The sequence below is a fragment of the Grus americana genome, chromosome 11 (genome assembly GCF_028858705.1).
Source record: "Grus americana isolate bGruAme1 chromosome 11, bGruAme1.mat, whole genome shotgun sequence".
Lineage (NCBI taxonomy): Eukaryota > Metazoa > Chordata > Aves > Gruiformes > Gruidae > Grus > Grus americana.
The window spans coordinates 11,542,909-11,567,040 of record NC_072862.1 but is presented as its reverse complement, the minus strand read 5'-3'; the positions used below and the strand labels follow the sequence as shown (position 1 = coordinate 11,567,040).

Sequence of the window (24,132 nt, the reverse complement as noted above, 5' to 3'; positions counted from 1 at the left end):
CTTTCCCCTTCCCTTGGTCTTGCCCTCGCTGTTTCTGTAGCAGAGCCGGAGCAAAGGTTGCTCAGCGATTAGTGCTCGTGGGGGCAGCCCTCCTTGCACTTTGCAGCCGCTTTAACTTTTGTCCTCAAATAACAGATTTAAACATTGTCAACTGAACTGTTCCCTGGAGTCATGCTAGGGAGGAGTTTGGCTCCATAATCCTACTAGTACAGACATACTGTCCATAGCTGACTGTTTCATCATGAGCGAAACTGCCCTTAACAGAGCAAGCTGCCTTCAGGACTCATGGCACTTACAGAAGTATTAAAAATAGCTGTTCTCTCTGCGTAAATAACTATTGGTGTCTTAAAGTAAGGACAGAGATCATGCAGCACTGTTGTAATTAAAGTAGCATAGCTTCGACATGGTGCAAGCATTTAGTATCCCCAGTTTTTCCCCAGCCATACTACTGTTCTTTATAGTTCTGAAATTAAAAATAATTTGAAAAACTTTCAGGTACTTTGCCATCATAGACGATGCCAGCTGCCAGCCAGCCAGCTCCCCACATTGAAAGGACAGGTCAATAAATAGTCTTTAACTGAAGATACCCATCTGCTTTGTGGCACAATTAATTCCAATTTAATTCAGGGGTTTGAGTATTTGGTTTCTGAAACCCAATGCCATTTTTATTGTGGGATATTTATGTAGTGTCCTTATCAGTATTGCCTTGTAAAACTAATGCTGCCCAGATATAATTGACCACATTGATGCATTAACTTCTTCGCGTTGAATAACACGTGTCTTAGCCTGGCTGGACGTATAGTACAGCCTGACATTTCAGTTCATTTGAATTGGTGTTCTGTGCAAATCACATGCTTGCTTGAGCAGCAGTAAAAGGGGGTTAAGCAAATCTGGCTTTGTATCAGGAGACTTACCTCTTGGTATCACATGCTTCAGGTTTTATTTCTGAAGATTTTGTTTTAAAGTCCAAAACCTTACAGGCTTACACACGTATTAATACATAAAGGATAAGTGTTATGGGGTAATTATGGTTGAACAAAACCTCTGATTGTCTGGTGCTGGCCAATTGTTTATAAATATTTGGTAATCAGCAGACTTTATTTGTCCAAATCCCAAGAAAGACCATCACATGCTATTGGCATGTAATCTCAAAGAGAGCAGCACAAAAATTAAACAAAATCTAGGGCAGCTGTCTCTGCCTTTGGGGGCAAACTTGAGAGTTTAAAAATTTGTTTCATATTCTCCTTCTGGTAGTCTTCTGGTACAACTGCTTCAGTTATTCTTGTCCATCCAACATGAAAGGGTGCTTCGCCTTTCCTGGTACAAAAGGTCCTGTCTGCATTCACTTGATTAACGAGCTGGAATATCCTTCACAGATTGCATAACTCTCCTCATTTTATTTCTGTTTATATTCTAGAGCCAGTTACAGCTCCTATTACATTTCCATACTGCACATCACTAGAACATATTAGTGTATGAACAAGGTTCAAGAACTCATGTTTACAACAAACTCAGCCCCAGCCTGTTGTCCCATTGATTATATACGAGTGACAGTTAATGACAGCATCAAGGCTATAAATTAGAATGAGTAACAACTTCATGCATAAATGGCGTGAAGTTAGTTGAGTGGGCTTGGCTGAATCTAAGCAGCAGTGGGTTGTGTAACAAAATTGAAGAGCTATCAGCATAGCCTGGCTTGTGCTCCTTCCTGAACTTGAATTTTCAGGGTATCGCAAATCCAGGTTGGATGCTTCTGCTGCAAAAATATCTTGAGTTAGATTTCATGAAACAATTTTCACACTGAGGCTCCCCTGATAATTCCTTGAGGTAGTTGGTCTTTGTGAGACGAGATAACCCAGGACAGAAAGCCAGCACATCACTTAGTGCGCTTGCTGCCTCACCATAAAAAAGAAACACATCTGGCTCTCAGTAACCCATTGGGGTGCCCTCCAAAAAAGCTTGAAAGGATTGCTGGGGCAAACTCTAGTTGCGATGACCACTTGCTCTTAGTTCCCCAATAAAAAGTGAAGAAGTCTCAGCTGAATGCATTAATAGAGCTCCCTATTCCAAAATGCATTTGCAGTTAATTATTCATGGCTTCCTGAGAGGTAGCTCTATAGGCTGCCTTTTTTAATATGAACTGCCCCTTAGATTGGAAAATTGCCATTTATTTTTAAAAAAGCCACAGAAGGTTGCAGCTGAACTTTGTCATCTTATAAATGTATTTTCTTCTTTTGTATATGCACAGCGGGTTTTTCCTTGGTTTCTTTAGGCTCAGGTGAGCCAGGACTGCAACTTTATGCCAAATATTCATTACCGAGGGGTTTCTCGTAACTGTTGAATAGCTGTGCTGATTAGGGCAGACTTACCCTGCCTGGTGCCATTAGTCCTTTTCCATAACAAAATACACACACGTTCAGAGAGAATAAAGCATTTGGTGTGAGAACACATTGACACAGGTAATCCAAGTGAATTTGGCAAACAGAGACACAAAAACAGATGGATGAGGGTTTGAGCCCTATTAAACTGCTCGATCCAGGGTTTGTTGGTTTTTTTTTCAAAAACTAATTGCAAATTTTCCATCGGTGACTTCATTCACTATAATTTCCATGGTAATAGAAAAAAAAAAGTTTAATTAATTCAGGGGAAAAACAAACCCTAGTGGTTTGTCTTGTACTGGATCCACAGGCAAAGCTGTGCACTCCACGCTTGTGGGCCTGATCCTGGTTCAGCGCCCCAGACTGCTGTGGTCTCTGCTCTCCACAACTCAGGTGAAGGAAAGTGGATGATTTTTATAGCTGTCTGAAAATAAGATTTAATTAACAGTTTGTTAGGTGGCAAGTTCATTTCTCTAGTCTTAGGGCAAGGTATTTCTGTTGTAATTGAGGTCAAAATTCTGCTTGACTTAAAAAAAACTTGCAGAAAGTCTTCAGAGTTTAGTAGGTTCATTTGCAGAGGAGTTTTAGCTAAGTGAACAGTAAGAAACAGTTTGGTCTTTCATACATATTTGACAAATGAAGTATCAGTTATGACAAGGTCTGTCCAGTGTGTGAGGACAGTGTATGCCGCATGAAATTAAAACAATAGTTTTAAATCAGTATTTGATGGTGACCCAAGGCAATTACCAAAAGAGAGAAGCCTTAATGAATTTTTCCTCTCAGGAACAGGGTGTTTTGACAATCGGATGTTGCTCCCTTCAGACCCAGCTTAGGAATTTCTTTTCATTTATTAACCTAAGTGACAGAATAAAGTTTACCAAATATCTGGAGTTAGCTAAACAAGACCCTGGTGTCTGCGGTGCTGTGGGCAGACGGTAGCGTGCCCGGGTAGTGTTTGGGGAGGGGGGCCGCAGGGGGAGAACGGATAATGGCGCCAGCCTTCGCCCTGCAAAGCTGCACGGCGTGATAGTTCCATGTGTTGCTTTTTCCCTTTCTTCCTTGTGGCAGTCTTGCTAATGAACTGAAAAGGAGGAGAAACACATGGATGCAGGCCAGCTGCAAGTGTCCGTGATGGAGACATCGTGCGCAATGCTGCCGCGCGGCTTCAGAGCCAGGGTTTGTGGCGACGCTGGGGCGAGTCGGTCTTGCATCTTTAAGGGAGCAATTGTGAAAGCCGCAGTGCTTTGAGCATACTTTCTTATCGCCTGTTGAGGTGGTCACAGGCTGCTAAAAAGAGCTTAAACTGCAATGCTGTGCAATATATTGTACAGGAGTATCACAGACCTAGGGAAGACGTAGGGCTGCAGAGCTGAGCTTTGCTCACATAAGCCATGCTGACTTAGCAAAGGGCAGGGATCTGCCCATGCGTCTGCTGCCCTGCATACCATCGTATACCCTCAGCCATCGCAACCAGATTCTGCATCGACTGAGTTCCTGCATCTCTCTCTTGTTTTGTTTCCTTTCAAATATTCAGGCGCAATGTACTGAGCTTGTCCTCGGGAATTGAAGATATTGGTATTATCAAGTGGGATCTAGCACTGTGTCTTCTCCTCGTCTGGGTGATATGTTTCTTCTGCATTTGGAAAGGAGTCAAATCCACTGGGAAAGTAAGTGCTGTGCTCTTTTACCCTTTTTATAACCATTGCAGTTAGCAGATGTTAGGAATACTAAGCAATGCTGTTCTTAAAGATATTCACCAGTTCCTGGAAAAAAAACCCAGTATTTTTGCAGTGAATAAAAGAGGGATTCAGATTCAACTGACTTTCTGAAGTCATTGCCAGCGCCCAAAATGCCTGTGAGTCAAGTAGCCATTGCTGGAACGGCATCGAGAAGCAGATTCAAGCACGGTTTGAGTACCACTTTGCCTCTCTGAGGACGAGCGTCCCACTGATGCATGTCACGAGCGTGGAAGGTTTTAGGCTTGTGATGTGTGGTGCTCTGCACTCCCTGTCTGTACTCTCACACCGGCCAAGTTCATTCTCAGTGCAGCAGGGTGGATGTTAACATAGCTGTGGTAGGGATGTTTTAAGTCAGTGGAAACTGGTGGATAGATAGCATTTTTGAAATGCCACTCACTTACAGAGGAGCTCTATGTAGACACAGATGACTAAACTTAGGTACTCTTTTAGAAGCACTCTTCTTAACAGAGATCCTGGACAGTTTGTGTTTTTAGTCTCATCGTGCTCTTCAGAATCATGTTTTTGTCCAAAGGATAACAGTTAAATTATTCCTGAGCCTCATCCTACTCCAGTGCAAGAAGCAAGTTACAGCAAATCTCGGCCAATTACTTAACAACATAAAACATGGTATTATTGCCTGTTGCATACAGTAGTGGTTTTAAACCTATTTTCATGAGAAAAGGCTTCTGAAGCCATTGCATGTGTGTGGCTCTTAGCTTTCGAACCTGTTGGTTGAGGCAAGTCTAACAGAGGAAGAGAGGTCTCCCGATAGTAAGTTCCCACAGGTTTCTTGTCAGCTAGGTGGAAGGGAGCGACCCCGTTAGTGTCCCACCTGAGAAACAGGCCACAGCGGGAACCCATCTTTTATCAGCCCCCAGAGAAGTCAGGAGGAGTGAGCAATTGCAAATGCCTCGACTGCAGAAAAAGCATCATTTAGCAATTTTACCTTGTTACACACTGCAGAATCAACCAGGAGACAAAACTCTTTAGGAAACCAGACCTCATTAGTTCCACTGTTGACTAAACTACTTGCTTCGCTGTCGTTTCTGTCTTGCTTTCTGTGATTTTTATCAGTGAGCCTCATTAAAATCATGTTGGTGCCTTACCTTGGATTCCTGCCAGCTCTACCCTAAAGAACAGCTTCCACACCTCTAAAGCATACGTTGACAAAAATGTTTGCTTCTCTGTTCCCTCTGATTGATGTGACCCGATGAGGGGATTGTGTAAGTTTTATAGTAAAGGTGAACGCAATAAATCTCCCGCAGTAGCCGAGTGGAAGCGAATGTTTCTGCGGTTCCTTTGGCGAGCCTGGTGTCTGCTCAGTAGAGGTTACGGTAGCACCGAGAGATTTTTCCAAGCTCCCTATGGTACGCTATTTCAAGCCCCTGTGAAGGTAACAGCTTGAAAACAGGTCTGTTAAAATCAGTTATCTAAAAATTTGTGTTGTCTGGAAATCCAGCAAAATGGTCTCGGTTCTAAGACGAGGCTGTTGGTAGGAATTCGCTGCCTCCTCTCTGCAGCGTCTGAGCTCATGTGGGTGTGGAGCCAAAGCCCAACAAAACCATTGGAAAGTCTCCGGTTGACTCCATTAACTTTGGGGTCAAACAAAAGTAAACTGTAAACTCTAATGGAGGACTTGAATTATATGAGAAGTCTAGTTTACTTTAGTAGACGGTTGTTTATAGCACTTCCTTGCTTTCCAGCGTGTTAATGGCTCTTTGGAGAGCGGAAAAAAAAAAAAAGACATAGTTTTTAAATCTCGTAGTAGCGTATTGGACAAATAAACATGAAATCACAAGGAAAAATAATAGTTGTGCTTACGCTTTGGATAATGTCCTTGATCTTAAAAATTCCTCCAGCATTACGAGAGAATCTTTACCTGCAGCGCAAAGGCCGCTTTCTGAGTGTTGTTTACTCGGTTCTTGCAAATACCTAAAGACATGTATTTTTTGTCAGAAAAATTTGATTTTGCATAAGGAAACTTTGATTTTTCATAGGCCTGGCTTATATTAAAAAAAATTGGAAAGCAGAGAAATCCCCCTTTTAAACTTCTGGTTTTGGTGAAACTGGGCTAATGTGTAATATATATTATTTGTCAGTGGAAAATATACAGAAAATTTAAGGAGAGAATTAAAAAGGACGTGTATGAAAAGATTTCCTTTCATTTTATGAAATCAGTCCAGCTCTGTGAATTATTATGGCAATGCAGGCTTTGAGTTCTTCTCATTATTCTCAGAGGACGCACTTAAGAAGAAAAATGGTGCATCCCAGGAGCTTTGCTGTGGTTAAATTCTGGAAAACAAAAATACATTTTAACTCATGGCAGCAAACTGTAATTACCTGGGGGGAATTATCTGACTCCATGAAAAATGCCCTTTCTTGGACAGTAGTGATTCTTGACTGTAACACAGTGGTTATATAAAAAATGAGAGAAGACACTGATGAGCAAAGAAAACAAGATGTTAGAGGTCAAAAAGCGTGGGTCTAAAGATAGAACTGTCCAAATGCAAGTTCAATTAACCCGCGTGCTGGAGTTTAAAGCAAAGGGCTCTTTCATCAAATAAATGAGAAGATAACAAGGAGACAAGAAGTAGGCTGTTATTCAAAGAGAGTGGGAATAGAGGTTAAAGATAATGAAGACATATTCTCAAACTGGATGAATAGAGCCTTAGTTTCCAATAATGATGTTGCTGAATAGGCAGCGAGGGCAAGAATGAAGTTATGGGACTGGAAATTACCACTGTGGAGGCTGATGCCAACCTGAAGGGCTTCATCTGTTCAAGGTGATGGAAAGGGAGATGCAGGAGCACGGACCAAATTATCTTCGTGTCTGAAAGAAGTCCCTCGTGAAATTGCCCGTAGGAGCAGTAGTGAGGCAGCACAGCCAAGTTAGAGGTAGCAGCAGAGCTTGCAAAACCATTTGCAGTTTTTAAGTTCAAATAAAGAATGAGGTAATGCTTCAGGTGCCCTCAGTGGGGAAATCTCTTCAGCTTCCCTGGCAGAGGTGCATTTGTCATGTGAGGACGACAAACAGGGCAAAGGGAGAATTTCTAACGAAAGTCATGAGTTGTATCAAATCCTGCTTGTTCTCTGCCTGCGTGACATCACCACTGTCTGGGGCGCTCTGGAGGGATTAGTGAACCGGCCTTGCCCCCAGGCCTAAAGCAATAAGGTGGTAAAGACCATTAAACTAAAAGTAGACATAGAAACTCAGGTCGGGTCCTTTTTAGGTATGAGGGGGTTTGAATTCCCATCGTTAGAGCTCTCTTGATTCTGGAGGTGTAGCGTTGACTGCCACAGACTAAACAAACCTTTTTTTTATTATTATTATTATTACCAGGTAGTGTACATCACTGCCACGTTCCCATTCATCATGCTCCTTGTTCTGCTCATCCGTGGTGTGACCCTGCCTGGAGCTGCAGAAGGCATCAAGTTTTATCTTTATCCTGATATCTCACGGTTAGCTGACCCACAGGTACAGAACCAGGAGTGGGGAGCGGGATGCTTTCCTACACAAAGCGGGATGGTGGAGGGTGATGGTGGTGATGTAATGGCAATAGATTTTTTTTTCCATGGTCTTTAGAAGTCCAAATATAGCATGAACATTAATGCTGGGTTATATTTTCCAGAGATCTGCTTGAGAAGGTCACTGTTATATGTGTTAATGCATCTTTCCATGTGTATGTATGTGTGTGTATGCGTGTGTAATTTTTTTGTGTCAAAGGACTCTGAGGCTGTAGACTCTGTCCCGTTATACAATCTCAGCTTTCTTGTTGGTAAGGTAAGGGAGATGCATTTTTTTAATGAGGATAGTCTTTAGTTTCAAAGGAGAGACACGTGAGCTTCACAGATGGAACAGCAAGCGACAACTGTGAGTACCAGTGTCACTTAGCTCCCACTGCTCAGTAGGAGGAGATTGGGAAAGAAGTGAATGAAATAATAAAAGAATGAAAACCCATGCAGAGATGGAGAAAAATGCTTTCTGAGGCACAGGAACTACCGTGCGCTTTAGTGCTGGCTAGTGGGAGCTAGGCTTCCCCTTTCTGTATAGGCTGCTATTAGATAAAGATTCCTGTCTGTGCTCACAGAGTGCAAATATGTGACGCTTGAGCAGACCAGCATCGTTTCAGCCAATAGTGATCATGTGAGAAATGCCAAAAAAAATGCAGTACCCCCCCCTCACCCCAAAAAAAGAAAACAAGGAATCTTTGAAAATAACCAAATGTTGGTCACAGTGAGAGGGAATAACGTCTGTCTTTGCTATTTCTTTCTAATGACTATTTGGTTAAAATAAAACTCCAATGATAGCTAAATAACTGAAGTAGGAAAAGTGTAATTGAAAGAAACGTTGTGGAAATTTGGTTCATTCTCTAGTCTTGCCCTCTATACAAGGCACCCTCTTCACAGGAGACATTATATTTTATGATTGAATCTTCTTTTATGGGACTATATCGTTTTTATGATGTACCATTAGCTGTAAGCCCAGAGCATCGGCCGATAATGTAGAAGAGATTCATGCGAGCTGGCAGGCCCCCTCCCACGGTCTAGCAAAAAAGCATCATCTCCAAGGAGACAGCAGTCAGCAAGGTGCTGGGAAGCGATGGTGGGAGGGAGGAGGTAATGGTCTACAGTCTTAATTCTCACTTACTCAGACTCCTTGGTGGTTTCTACTGGTGTTAGCAGATTTGCATTAGCAAAAAGAAGAGACCAGATGGGATTCAATGGATGCATTTTGATAGCTTGTTATGTATTTACTAACCAATTGATAGTGTACTGTTATTTCACTCTGTATATGTTTTTTTAATGTCATCAGTAGAAAGAATCATGAGACCGAGATCAGATACGTATCTTATAAAGTGCATTGTATTTTGCTTGTTTTCCCCCCACCCCTGTGGCTTTTTATCTTGCATTTGAACAGGTACAAAACCAACCAGAAAGCCAGAAAAATAAACAAACCAAATGCACAAGCCTGTTTCTCAAGCTTTTCACATCCTCAGTTTAGTGACTATCGGCTGATTCTAACTGAAATGAGTTACAACAGAAATGAACAATGTTATAAATACTCCTGCATTTCCTATTGAGCTGAAACACGTTTATTGTTGCGCCAACAGGAAGGCTCAGCTGAATGACTAGGAAACTAGAAATACTGAGCACCTCTGGGGAGGGGATACAGGAACTGTTGTAGAGATGATCTTGTGGGCTCTGACGCTAACAATTTTCTTTTCCCTATAAAAGCCAAACTTGCAAATGTGATGGTCTCTTTCCCTCCATCCCTGATCTTTAGCTATCACCCTCAATGGAAGCAATTATTTTGTTGATTTTTGCTTAGCTTGAACTGTGTGTTTGCATTGAGTGTTACAATGCAACGATGCAAGTAATAACAGTCTTTCCGTCTTTCCCTTTAGGTCTGGATAGATGCAGGGACACAAATCTTCTTCTCATATGCAATCTGCTTAGGAGCAATGACTTCCCTGGGGAGCTACAACAAGTACAAATACAACTGCTATAGGCAAGTTTCCATCCAAGGGGGTTTAGTGTTTTAGCTAAATGATGTAAATAAAGTAGGGACAATGGGTTAATTTTTTTTTAATTAACTTGCTCCATGACATATGTGTGACTTAGGGACTGTTTGCTGCTGGGATGCCTGAACAGTGGTACCAGTTTTGTGTCTGGCTTCGCAATTTTTTCCGTCCTGGGCTTCATGGCACAAGAGCAAGGGGTGAACATTGCTGATGTGGCAGAGTCAGGTACGATGGTATTGGTGGCAGTGGTGGTGGGCACTGCCGCCTAGCGTGTGAGCAAAGTTCTGCAGACTCAATCAGCTAACATCTAAGCAATAAAAACAGAACAAGATTTCCCATAATCTCCAGAAAAATAAGCACTTTGTTGATTCGGGCTTTCATCTAGAGCAGTGAGGGTTAGGTGGGGTTGTGTTGTTTACTCTATCTTGATTAAAAGGGCAGCGAACGTATTTCCTAGAGTATGCTAATCTATTTGAGTTGAGATTAAAGTAACCACACCATTATCTAGGGTCCAGAATGTCATTGATTCAAAAATTTATTCCATCCTTCTTTTCAGACTACCTTTATTTTTATTCAAATGCAAATAACTGGTGTTTATGTATTTTTCATAGCTTAGTTTTGCTTGCTCACAGCAGAGCGCTGCAGTGGGAATATTACCTTGACCTTTTGAAGGAACATACATGCATATATTCCCAAGTCTCACAGAAAGGCAAGAGAAGTTGGAGAACTCCTTCTCCTGGGTTCTGTGGACCATTTCATCCGCAGGAACTCTAGTTGTTCCAATCCTGCATTTGTCCTCTGTAGCTTTGGAGTGAGTTGCTAGAACTGTGAGAAGTCCATTTTGAAACTGGATGTCCACTTAGGTTCCTCCCGTATTTCAGAAGTGCTCTTTCCATTAACGCTCAGCCACGCACTTGCAGCTGAAGAGGGCTAAATCCTCATAGCATGTGAATGTATCTCAGACAAAACAGATGAAATTTTTTCCCCTCTGTGCATGTCTTGTCCATGAGGGCAGGTGTAGCCATGTGTTTTCACGTAGAACAGATATATTAGATGGGAATTACCATTCAAAAATAATGAGTCAGGCTTTGACAGCCATGAGGCTTAAAGCTAATCAGATTCAAGTAATAATGGCACCTGAGTGCACTTTTGGCATTTCTTTCTGATTTTTTTTTGAGCAATTTTAATTCACCTGCATAGTATTTGAAAGCTTTCCTCTGCAAACATGCATTAAAAAGAAAAAGTCAATATATCTTCTAATCACATGGCTCTGGGAGTTAAGTCTTCAAGAAAAATATCTCACTTGACAAGGGCTAATGAGAAACTAATGACATTGGTGGCACTGCTGGATTCTTGGGTGGCTGCAATTGGCATAACTCTCGCAAGTGCAATTAGTTAATGGTCTTGGCCATAATGCTTATTTTGATCGGAGGTTGATTGCTTTGTTTGAAAACAGGAAGCAAGGGAATAATCCTATTGAATGAATCATAAATAGCCCCATTTTTTTTAAGATGTAGGTGGATCAATTCCAAGAATAGCATTTTTAAATATTTCCACATTAGGTTTTTATCTGGTCAGTATTTGTTCTAATTTTTATTATTAAATCTCTGATAAACACACACGTATTCCTGTTGCTTGTCATTTTTAGAATTAAACAATTTAATAGTAACACTGGGTTGTTAAGTAATGTTTAAATACAAATTAACGAACAGACTTAGTGTTTACATAGCATTTTTTCATCAATGGCTCAAAAACATTTTTTTAAAGGAGGAATTTTATAGCTTATTATAGAAGCAACAAGGGCTCTGATTAGCTTCCGAGCTTGGTTTTCAGTTTCTTGCATATTTTGTTGTCAATTCCTTCAGGTTTTCTACTTTATTTAAATTCAGCTCTAGTCGCTAATGGCCAGAGATTGCAACCATCTCACAGTTCAGCGGGTTGCCCATCATCACTGGCTGGTCTTCAGCTAAATCTTAAGGGACATTCTTACATGATAGTAAGCATTACCAAAATTGTCCAAACCACTTCCTATGGGTTTCCTTGCTGCCTTTCTTGGCAGAGATCAAGCGCAGAACCACTGGAGACCCTTTGGTCCCTCTGGAGCTGTGGGGAAGCACTTGCTGCCCCACTGCTGACCTCTCAGCTCAGGGACATTCAGCTGGTGCTTGGGCCTCTTTTTTTGGCCTTGCCTTTTTTGATTTCTTAAGATGCAAGGTCAGAACCGCTTCCCTGGGTCAGGAAAAAGGTGAGGAGAGGCGCTGCTGCTTGGCCATAGCACCAGGGAGAGGTCTCTGTCCATGGGGCCAAGACCTCCTGCTCTCCCCCATCTCTGCCCAGCGAGTTAAATCCCTCCTGCCCTATGCGTGACACCATTTGTTTTCTTGTTTGCCCTCCTGCGAGCCAGGGGAACATCATCAAATTTGCTGACAGCAGAATCTCATGGCCACATTTTTTACCTGTGCCAGATTCAGCCTTGATGCAGTGTTCTGGGACACCCTCGCCAGCGAGGGGTGGCTCCCACATAAAGCACTGGTCGCCGCTGCCAGTTTTCACTGGCTTAGACTTACACGACAGTTACATTGGACCCCTTTGACTTCCCAGTGAAAGGAGACTTTTAATAAATAGCACTTGATTTTTTTCAGGAATATTTTTAAAGGGAGAAAAGAAAGCAGTGGAGGCTCAACAAAGCCATAGTGAGTCCTGTCTAATCTGTGCTGTGTCTCTCTTTGACAGGAAGAAATACTTTACCACCTGTGCAATTCGTAGCAGTGATAAAAGAGCACAAAATTTGCCTGTTATTTTTGTTGGGTTTTTTTAATCCCATTTGCAACCAAGTTCAGATTAAGCAGGCCTGACTATAGTGCCTTGACCGTCCTAATGCCTGTCCAGTCTCTGCCTCCTCCTTCGCTGCTTGCAGCACATCACCGGCAAACGGCCGGCAAGGCGACTGGGATTGTGGCAGTCCTAATTAGCTCTTAATAGCAGCCACAAGTGCTTCACTTTTGCAAAACACCCTTCAGAGCAACAGTTTCAAATTAAATAAGATTTTTGGATTATTTATGTTCAGTCGAGGGAATGCCAGGAACATTTTATTGCACATGGACTTTTCTCTTTATATTTCAACACTTTTAGTTTCAAAGGCAAATGAAAGCTAGCACAGGGCCTAGGGCACTTGGTATTAGACTGTATCACAGTGCAAGGACAGTTTCACTGGCCAAAGCATACAGAATTGCAGCAGGTTTTGAGGAGAGCAGTTTTACATCTGTCTCATCAATTGCACAGATCAGCTGCAAATACCGTCTGGTAGCAGTTCTCCCTCGGGGAGGATCTACTGTATCCACTGAATTAGGGGGAAAAAAGAAAGCCCTCCAAAATTTGAGACATTCACCAGTTTTTTGGTATCTTCTGTCGTATGAAATCTTAAATAAAATTAGTTGCTCAATTGTTGGCTAATTTGTATTTATTTCTATTCAATTATTTTCAGTGACTTAAAGTTTCTTTAGTTTGAAAAAAAGTCATCTTTTTTTTTACCTCTTTCTCTTGCTTCTTTTTCCATCTTTCTTGTTGGAAAGAAAAAGTGGGAGGTAGGAAGAGCAGTGTTAGAGATTTTTCTGTACAGATCAGAGATAAGATTTCTGTCCCTGCACTGCAGCAGTTTAAAACAATTCCTTTTCCTATTGAAAATTACTTGAATCTACTTTAAAATCCTGGAAAATGCTGCATTTTGAGGCTCCTTAAAACAAACAAGCAGATAAGCCAGGCATTCTGGGTTTACTCTGAATTTAAATCTGCCCTCAGAAATTTTTGTCAACTTCACTAAATTTCTACAGCCACTTTGAGAGCCTGCCATAAATGCCGGCTTCCCAGTGTTCCTGTCTCCCACTTGGAGAGGGCTCTTTCTCTCTCGCCAAAAGCTCTCATAAGCGATAGCTGGTAGCACCTGGCTCAGGTGAGAGCGCCTTTGCAGATCAGCGTGCGAGAGCACTGCACGTATGCTCGGTGTGTGGGTATGAGTGAGATGCCGTCTGGTCCACGGCGCAGACGAGACCCAGTCTAGTGATGAGCCCTTGCACACAAGGCTTTAGTTTCCAGAGCAGAGAAGCCGGGCACTTCTCACCAGCCCCGCTGGTGCTCCCAGACTGTTGCAATCCATCCTGCACTTGGGATGATGTTGGTCATATTCAGCGTCACCGTGGCAGGTCTGCCTAGGCTGGCCAGATAGGGGCAGGTGATGTGACAGCACGGAGAAGCAATTTACACAGAGTGATTTTACACCCCAGCAACTCCTAACCGCAGAAGGCATTTTTTTTTTTTTTCCAGGGACCACAGCTGATATAACTAAGGGTAGCCTGATCCCTTCAGTGCAGTGGTGAGGGTTTGCAGAAGCAAAGGAGCAGAATCCTGGAGTGCAAACCCCGCTCTAGAAAAGCCATGCTGGGTTTGGCGGTTGCATACAGAGGGAGGCAGTGGTTGTATTAGCAAAGATCCCAGGGAATGTTTGGAGCAGAGTCCCTTCCCTGCATGCAAAAGAGTTTCATCATCATCATCTTCATCGTGACCGTGTGGGCTAGCAGTGGGATTCTGCCATTCCCCTGGGTCACCCCTTCTCCCCCCTGGCCCCAATACTGTCCAGTGTCCGAGCAGGGCAGGTGTAGGACCACCTCCATTATTGGCATGTTTGAGACAGATGTTAAAACTGGTGATCTCTTAGCAATGGCCTCGGGGGTTTGCCTGTGGTTTCTGCTATAGTCATGCGTGCTTCGATTTCAGATAAAAGAGCCAAACTGTTTAACTTCTGGTATTTCCAGCCGCGTTTGGATTTATCTGAACGGAACCAGGCATTCCTGCATTTGAGTGTGGCTACCTTTACCAAAGAGCTGGTACTTACTATTTCTCTTCCCTTCCCTTCCCCCTTTCCTATTTTCTGTTTCTCTAGGTCCAGGCCTGGCCTTTATTGCCTACCCAAAAGCTGTGTCCATGATGCCGCTGCCCACCTTTTGGGCAATCCTTTTTTTTATTATGCTTCTGTTGCTTGGACTGGATAGCCAGGTTAGTACGATGGGTAAGAGATGCATGGCTTATTGTCTCGGCGCTGCTGACTGAGAAGACCTGGGTTTACAAGCATGAGTTAAGAAGAGAATACTTCTAATGCTGCTTAAGAGGAATTCATCTGGGTTGCTTTTTAGTTGGCATTTGATGAACCTATGACTGTCAATTCATAGCATGATGCTGCTCAGTAAGTCTTTGTCATCAGGAGTTAATGGAGTCCACAAGACTGGGGCAATACTTCCTAACCTAAGTATCAGTCCTAGTCTGGCTGCAGAATACGACCATTTTCGTCATGGTGCAATATTTTCCTGCTTTGGAGAAGAGCTTAATCATTTTGAAACATAAAAGACTGCAGCAGTCTGTTCCACAGAGTACTTTGTGCCATTGTGATCAGCTGTGGTGTGTATACACCATCATTAAAACACTTTGTAAGAATTAATAACTATGAGGGATACAGGCTTTGATAGTTGCCAAGTGCCAAAAAGGAAAAGCAAAGCCATTGTGAGGCACAAAAAGCACAAAATGTTTCATACAGTACATCCAGGGTGGCTTTGTGAACAGTTGGAGGACAGCGCCACAGCCTTTTGGTGGCCTTGGGCTCGGAGGTGCTGAGCAATGTGGGATCCTGCTGACTTTCACGTCACCAGTGCACATTCAGTACCTCCGAACGGGCCAGAAAGTGTATCAGGTTTCAGCTGTACTAATTTTGCAGCACATGCTGCTATTAATTAGTGAGCATGAAAAAATCAAAAAGTTCAGTCCAAGAAGTTGGGTTATTTTTCCCAGTGGTTGCTTATAGGAATGTTGGACTAAATACCACAAAAGAACCTGTAAATCATTTCTAGACAGTCCACTTATAAGGAACCATGGGTGACCAGGGATTATGCAGTAACTACACATTCAAAATTGCTGGTTTTCAGGGCAACAGGCAGCTTTCTACGCTCAAATGGAAAGTCACTAAGATTATAAAAACCCATTTGGTAAGGATGAAATGTTCATTTAGCCTAAATGCTCTCTTGTATGAGGAGAGATCTGTAAATGGATTTTTACCCAGTTGTTGTGTATTTAATCTCTTAGTTTTTTGATATTCCATTTGCCCTAAATTCCTCTTTACGGCTTAATCTTTGAACTCTAGTGAGCAACTTTCAATCGTTCCAAAGTAAATGTAAAAGTGCCCAATGCCATGGTTCAACAGCCCCGTGCTTATGCAAATTGGAAGCTGTCTAGTAATTTTAAAAAGCTCCTCACTGCATAGAATGATTAAAACTAATTGGAGCGCTTAATTTCTCTCCTCCACCCCTCTGGTTTTTTGGAGTGCAGTCAAGCAGGTTTCTGGAATGCCAGAGCAGTTTAAGATCAAATCAGCCCAAAGGAAAGGGTTGCATTTAAAAAGAAAACCAGTTTTACAGAAGTCAGAGTAACAAGACAGGAGGCAACAAAATCTGGTGGCATGTTTGCAGGATGGTTTGTATTTCCAAAATGGAGCTTCAGCCTGTGGTCAAAGAGGGTAGAGTTGTTACAGGGCACTTCCAGGCACTGTAAGAGCAATATAAATACTGGGTAGGAAAAGGTAGCTTTTCACAGACTCCCCGTGATAACTCATTAGTTATGAGATGATGTATCCACTTCAAGTGAAGATCATTTCTACACAGGCAGCCTTGGCTCTCCATGATAGCCTCATGTCTTCAGTGAACTCGGTGCTTTTGTACCTTGCCAGGCTGAAAGTACAGATCAGCTGAATGATCCCTTCTTCCGATTTGTTTGGGCACAGTTCAGTAGTCGCTTTTCTCAATGGTGAAATGCATCTCATTTTCGATTAACTTTAAACTTGCATTCAAATCCAGTTTGGGTTATTTGGTTAACTCAAGATACACATCTTACATGCAGTTTTCCACTGGCAAGTAAGTAGAAGTACAGTTATCATGAAGCTAGATAATGTAAGATTTTTAGCTCGTTTATTCAGAGCTTATTTTTGGTCTACACGTGCAAATGGTTTACCAAATCTTTGTGTGGGAACTGTACGTACAGCTCCATTCTTGCTGCAGAAGTACCCCAGAGCCTCAGTCAGAGGTACTCTGCTCACAGGTTCAGAAAAGACAAGTTCAGTCAAGAAGTGCTGCTATTTCACATCAAAGTCTGCTTTCCCTTGGCTGGATTTTTCACTAGCAGACCCAAGAGTAGAATTCTATCCAATTGTGGGATTAACCTAACTAGTACCTGTGAGGTTGTCTGGCACATCAAAAAAAGACTGGGAGGTACTGTTCTAGCTTAGGCTTTTTTGGGTGCTTTCTCTCTGCCTCTTTTCTAGCATACGTCTTCTGGAACAGCTACAACATAAATGCCACATAATGGCTGTCATCAAATTAAGTTCTTTATCCTTGTGGCTTGCATTTTCAGAGCCCCTTTGGTAGTTCGTAAGGCTGCTAGGAAATGAATGGCAATTCCGAAAGCTTGTTCCAACCTGAAAACTGCCCCCACGCTTCAACCTCTGGGTTACAATGGGATGGCTTCCGATTTATTCATTCAGAGCAGCATTTCGCAACAGAGCGCAGTCATGGTGTTGCTGTGGAGCCTTTGTTTAAGTATGAGCCCGGATAAAATGCATGGCGGGTAATTTTCAAGTCACGTTTCTTTGTTGTTGTTTTTCCCCTTTAGTTTGTTGAAGTTGAAGGACAGATCACGTCATTAGTTGATCTGCACCCATCCTTCCTAAGGAAGGGTTACCGACGGGAAATCTTCATCGCTATAGTATGTTTCCTTAGCTATCTTCTGGGACTAACTATGGTGACTGAGGTAAGTAGCCAATTTTTTGACCAATTTTAGCTATGAATGAGACTGCATGAAATTAGCCACTCAGAGGAGTGGTGATCTTTAGATCTACAGAGCATCTTTCATCCCTAGATCTGAAAGGGAGCTATATATTCCCCCCTTTTCAGTCAGAGGAACAGAGAAATGAAATTTCATTAAATTCAATCTGATCTCAGGTACTAATCAGCATGAGTATGAATATTAACATCTGGCTCCAAATGATGAAATGCATTGGGAACCTTCAGCAGAGCAGATTAAGAATCCATCCAGTGCATGCAGGGAAAGAGATTTTTATCTTAGTTACACAGATTTGTATGAAATAAATACCCCTGAATTTATTCTAGTATAAACAAGACAGGAATATGTTCCAGTGGCTGCACTGTTGTGATACTTATCTCCAAAATAAAATCCAAGCCAGATTTTAAAAACAACTGGAAGAGCATGATTGTGGGAATTAAAATAGTACCTGCACCCGAGGTGCCTAACAAACACAGTTTTTCAAGTAAAAGTGCAGATATATACAGTTCAGTGTAGTGAGAGCAAAGAGTCTAACAGCATAGTATAAATAGAGTTAGAAAGAAAAATGAACTATTCTCAGGAAAAAAGTCTTTCCATTGAAGTCATAATCGAAAACCCCCCTGAAGAACTGACTTCCATTTTTAGTATTTTGGAGACGTTGATGTTACGAGATGACCTGTTATTTCTTTACATCATTTGTTTCTATAAATGCCCATCCTAAAATACTTTTAAGAAGGAAAGATTTAAGTGTCTCAGGAGATTATCCTAAGTGGCTTAATTTTGTTTAATCGTCGTCTTGTTTGGATGCATGTAGTAAACATGCATATTCCCTGGGGAAGGTAATGCTAAATATTTACCTTACCAACTTGCTTGATATTTCTTCTTGTTAGACAGCAGTCATTAAGGCATGTCGGTAGATGTTACTGGGAGCTGAGCCTGAAGTATTCAGGTTTTTTTCCTGTTGGATCATAATCCGTTGTTTCTCTCTGTTACAGGGTGGCATGTATGTTTTTCAACTCTTTGACTACTATGCAGCTAGTGGTGTATGCCTTTTGTGGGTTGCATTCTTTGAATGTATTGCTGTAGCCTGGGTTTATGGTAAGTGAGAATCCTTTCATCTGATACCTTTTGATGAGTCAGTGACAATTTTGCTAGCCAAACGTTTAATCATCAGCCACCCCAGAATCTTCTTCCCAGCAACAGACACATGCCATTAATATAAATTTGCACTGATCCCTTGGAGACAAATTTGCATCTGGGATGAAGCCAACCTCCAGTGTTTTTCCACACAAAAATGAGTATTTTTCCATTGCTAATTAATAAAGACACAATTAAGCATTTACATGTGTTAAGTTTAGAGAGGAGAGTTGAAAGTTTGGCCAGCCGTGAAAATTTCTGTTTGTCTCTCAGAGAATTTCCTTTCAGAGCTGCAATGTCTGCAAGGGGCAAGCCAACCAAATAGGAAATAGAAAAAGAAAGCTGACAGAAAAGTGTATTCTGTCCTGTTATTTTTTAGGCGATGCTGAGTACCAAGGTCTGACAGTAGCCTGTGTAGCTGCCTGAGACGGTAGCCAAGGAATGACCAGATGTTTGCTGCTTAGGACTGGTCATTTCCCTGATTCTTCATGTACTCCATCTCCTTAGAAAAGCAAAACAAACAAAGCCTTCATTTTGCATCAAACTTCTGTAGAAGCAGAGTGTACCATTTGCTGTTGGGTCCTTCCCATGGTGATCCCCCCCAGCAAAATCAGTGAGAGTCTGGGGAGAGGAGTGGGCAGGAGGGATTAGCATTGCACTCCTGCATCTAAGTAATGAGGAGTGTATAGGATGAGAGAGTCCTCCAACCTTTGAGCTTCTCAAGGAGAAAATCATCTTGAAATTCACAGCCATGGGAAACATTTGAACAATACACCTGACACACTCATCTTACCTTTAAATACCTCTTGGGGGGGGGGGCTAGAAAAGCAGCCTTACATGGCTTTTATATGCTCGATTCTGATAGATGCACTCACTGGCTGTTACAGGCGCTGATAATATTTATGATGCCATTGAGGATATGATTGGATACAGACCTGGTCCCTGGATGAAATGGAGCTGGATTGTGATCACACCAGTTCTTTGCGTGGTGAGTACTGACCCAGGCTTTTCCAAGTTTTCCACGTAGCAGCTCTGAGCCGCTTCTTACTGCTTCTCTTCAAGTGTAGGCTGTGGCATTCAGAGACCAATTTGTAAAGAGCTGCTGGTGGCTTGAACATACACCTCAAAGACATCGTCTTCTCAGATGTTAGCTGTTAATGTGACAGCTCTCTGCTGTGCCTGTGCAAATTGCAGTTGTCTACACTTGAGTGTTTTTTTCTTAGGATTGGCAAAATATTACATTCATGACACAGAAAACTCATTCTCCAAAGAACAGTCCCTGCTTGAAGTGAGAGGACTACTAGGACATTTTAACAAAAAGGCTTGAGCAGTCTGAGGCTGACACTCAGCTTGAAGTATTTCATTTGCGGGGAAGAACACCCCAGTAAGCTCCTTACAATGTACAGCAAGTATTCGAGCCCTAAAAAAGAACAGGCAACGTGCTGCAGCTGTTCAGCACCATTGCTTGACACCTAGTGCAAGCAACACTTTACCTATAAGCAGATGCTCTTTCAATAACTTAAATGGAATAATAATTCCTCCATTGGTTTAAAATACATATGGTATCCATCAGCTCTGCCTTTCACTGCCTGTCTTCCTTAGGGCCATTGGTAGCACCAGAGCCATACTGCTTTCACCATTATTTGAGCCTCACTTTGTTTTCCTTTCTCACTCACAGGGGTGCTTTATCTTTTCTTTGGCCAAGTACAAACCACTGACATACAACAAGGTCTACACATACCCAGACTGGGCAATTGGCTTGGGCTGGGTTCTTGCCCTTTCCTCCATGATCTGCATCCCTATGGTGATGGTCATCCGCATCATACAGTCAGATGGGTCGCTTATTGAGGTAAGAGCAACCAGTTGTCTGTCTAGAGAAGAAAGGGAGCTTTTGCTGTGTTTTTTACAAAATGAGCACAATGCTTGGAAAGCTGCCACCTTATCCAGGTGGGGCAAAGTTGGGTGCCTCTCCTGCAGTGAATGCAAATAAGACTGTTAAAGATCACCTGTCCTTTGGGCAAACAGTAGAAACAGAACAAACACACAGCCTTCTGTCCTCAGACAAACACCAGGTGATTTTACTTGCATCGCACGTCTGCAGTTTCTAGCTTGGCAAATCATTGCCACCATGTGCAGACAAGTGCTCAAGGACTGGGGTACTTCCGAGTGCCAGATGTCTCTTCTCCAGCCCATGGGGACAAGAAAGCACCATCCTACAAAGCACCGAGGAAATAAGAGAGAGAGAGAGACTTGGATCAACCCCAGCTGTCTAAGAGCTCATTGAATTTCAGGGAAATTTGGGTCCACCTGTGTATTGTGTGGCATGGCCTTCACGCTGGGGGACTGGATTAAAGGCAAGCCTTCCTGCCAGTGGGCTTCACTTTTTAGCCTTTTTTGTTGTGGGGTTTTTTTTATTTCTAATGAATCAAATCAAAATACTAACACTGCATCCAGATTGCCCTGATCTTGGGAAAACTGGATCGGATTCAGACTTAACAGTGCAGATTCTCTCAGGTTTGAATTTGCAGGCAATCTCGTACCCTTTGCAGTTCAGCACAGGTTCCCCTGGTTTGTTTTTCTTCCAGTGGAAAGTTTTTAGAGACTAGGCAAGCATGAAACTTAACCATTCTCTTCTAAGGTTTCAGATTAGTTTTGGTTTTGCCTAATGAGACGGTCTTAAATGCAGCCCAGGGTATTCTTGGAGGAGAAAGTGGGACACTTTGGGTTAGGAAAAAAAAGAATAGAATGAAAAAAAGAACGTTTCCCAGAGCACAAACACTTGCATTTGTTTTCCTCCAAGTGTTAATGGTCTTTTTCAGCTGTGGCCAGAGCATTTTCATGAGTGTTTATTTTCCTGCCTACATTGTCAGCATCTATTGAGAGACAAGTCTAAAAGTAGCCAAAACACTCCTTAAAGACCATGTTAGGAAAGGAAAGAGAGTAAACACTGGTCAGATGCCATTTATCCCTTCCTTTGTGAACTGAGATGTAGGAGAGAAGTTGCCACTTGGCAATGAACGGCTGGGCTAAAAGGCAGAGTTGTTTCTAAATGAGGAAGCAGAACGCACGTAATTTGAGCAGCAGCTGCAGCGCTGAAAGCCCAGCGTGCAGGATGCTGGATAATGCCGTGAATGCTCTCTCGTGTCTGACTTGCCTGCGTCAAATCAGGCTCTGCAGCTGAGCAAAAGTCGAAGGCGGTGCTCTGCAGCCCGGGTCCCCATGTCCTTGCAGAGCCACACGGCATACGCATGTCTCTGATGGCCACTGTCCCCATCCTTGGATGGCCATGTCCTCCATCCTGCGCATGGAGTTGCGGGGGCCGCTTGGTCTTCTCACCTTCACTTTTCTTCTTTCTTTCAGAGGATAAAAGCAGTGGCTGCCCCCAAGGAAGTGAATCGATGGTCCAAAGAAACGGAGAGCGGCACCCCCTTCTGCCCCAATGGAACTTCGAATGGCGGATTGATCAAGCCAACTCATATCATTGTGGAAACCATGATGTGAGCTCTCTCTGTGAGAGGATAAACCTGCTTTAACTGCCGTTTACTAACCATAGATTCTCATAGGACCAGGTTTACAGAGCTTTATATTTGCACTAGGATTTATTTTTATTTCTCACAGAGAAAGTTATTTTTTGTGTGTGTTTTTTTTTTAATATTTTGTAACGTAATCACAGCAGATGTCTCTCTGTAGAGGGAGAGCTTTCATATCAGACTAGACATATTACAGGAATTTACTAGTATTGGGTTTTTTTAAATATATATATCTTTATCTCTAAATATTATACACCTTACCACTTGAATTGATTGTCTTGCCAGCAATACATTCAAGTCTCAGAAAGCAATTTTAGGTGCTGGTATGGTTGGGAGCAGGGTAACCTACAGAACACACAAAAGAAGCTCTGTTGAGAGAGATGATTTTAAAAAAACGCTGTTTCAAGAGAATTTTCAAAGGTGTAGTATTTCCACCCTCTGGTTCAATTGTGGTAAACGACAGACTTCAGGGTCACATTGGGGAAAGGGTACAGTTATGTTTAGCACAGTCCCTGAATAAAGATACAGCCGGGCAGCTGGAGCAGAGAGTTTGCAGGGGAGGCAGAGAAGTTGGGTGTGAAAAGCCTTGTGGCCATCCCTCCCATGCATGGGACCCTGTCACACAGGCGAGAGGAGGACTTCAGGAAGGCGTTTGCAGGATTTGGCATGGTTCACTCTTTTTTATTTTCTTTTTTTTTTTTCCTAGGTTTTCAGGTGTTGGTTTTTGGTTTTTTTTTTTACTTAAGCAAAATGCCTGCAGTTTGTGCGTGAGCTGGGAGGTTGAGTACCTGCTCCTGAGTTTTCCAGCAAAGCATATTTTACTGTGGTGGCACTGGTGTAAATTTGAATTCTGCAAGCTGGGGGGGGAATGAAGGGGGGGCAGCAGGGGTGAATGCCCCGGAGCCGAGTGGGGAAGAGCAGCACCTGCCCTCTTGGGGCTTCAGGCATTCGCTTGCTCATTTGTTTGCATTGTTAGTTATTGGACTCTGGTTTCAGGCAGAAAAATAAAAGAATCCCTTGTGGACTCTGACTGTCCAAAGGTGAACACAAATCAGGTCATCCCCAACAGGAGGAACAAAACCGTTCACCTACACCTGGTGTAACCGGCATTTATAACAGACGCGTTGTTAACAATAATAGTAATGAATATAATAATATCACTTAGCAAACGGGTGCTTTTCATCCATGTATCTCAAAAATGCTTTGCCAAGTTCGGTAACCAGGATTTGCTTTATTTATTTATTGGGGGGGGGGGGTGGGGTGGTTACTGTTGGGGGAGCAGACAAAAGGACTAAAAGTCCCTTGTCCCATATTACTAAATAGCAGCAGTGGACGTAGGGCCCCCAGTCTCCCTACCCATCATTGGGTTAAACCATGATTTTAATTTTTTTTTGGGGGGGGGGTGAAGTGTGGCAGACATATTTATGAAGCTTATGAATCTTATCTGCTGAAGAAACAGGGGTTTTGAGATTTTTACATTAAAGCAAAGGAAACATGTAACACTGAAATGGAATTGCATACTGTTCCAGGTTAGACTGGGGAGTGAAGAGAAACCACTACAAGGAGCATAGGAGTGGGGCAAAAGCCTTCTTTTTTTTTTTTTTTTTTCTTTTTTTTTTAAACTTGAGCAGGTTGTGCTGGGAACAGGTTCTCTGGCAAAACTCAGCCTTTTCTTGTGGGCATTGTATTAGAGGGAGAGGGGTTTTTTTTTTTTTCTTCTTATGATACCACAGTTAGGCTATCCAAAGATATTTAGAGGAAATGCTTGATAAAAGCAGAGTTTGTATCTGTTTATTCTGCTGTCAGCTTAGTCTGTCAGGGCAGAGTTTGTAATTTAAACAGGAACATATCCAGTTCTTAACATTCCTACACGGTAGTTTCATTTTATTTTTTTCTTGTCCCATGGGCAACTGGCCACAGAAGCACAAACAGCTTGTTGGTTTTCCTCTAA

At 42.4% G+C, this 24,132-nt stretch overlaps 1 protein-coding gene across 12 annotated transcripts in view; it reads left to right on the top strand.

Moving 5' to 3' along the window:
* The window catches only part of SLC6A6 (solute carrier family 6 member 6), an 87,859-nt gene extending 64,436 nt beyond the window's left edge, over window positions 1-23,423 (top strand). For all 12 annotated transcript variants that reach the window (XM_054838710.1, XM_054838711.1, XM_054838706.1 and 9 more), the window contains 10 exons: window positions 3,913-4,045; window positions 7,458-7,592; window positions 9,523-9,626; window positions 9,740-9,864; window positions 14,576-14,688; window positions 17,344-17,481; window positions 18,510-18,612; window positions 19,539-19,639; window positions 20,330-20,500; window positions 22,012-23,423. In XM_054838710.1, coding sequence (XP_054694685.1) covers window positions 3,913-4,045; window positions 7,458-7,592; window positions 9,523-9,626; window positions 9,740-9,864; window positions 14,576-14,688; window positions 17,344-17,481; window positions 18,510-18,612; window positions 19,539-19,639; window positions 20,330-20,500; window positions 22,012-22,152 — 1,264 coding nt within the window. In that variant the 3' untranslated portion in view covers window positions 22,153-23,423. The remainder of the gene's footprint in view (window positions 1-3,912; window positions 4,046-7,457; window positions 7,593-9,522; window positions 9,627-9,739; window positions 9,865-14,575; window positions 14,689-17,343; window positions 17,482-18,509; window positions 18,613-19,538; window positions 19,640-20,329; window positions 20,501-22,011) is intronic.
* The last annotated feature ends 709 nt before the right edge of the window (window positions 23,424-24,132 follow it).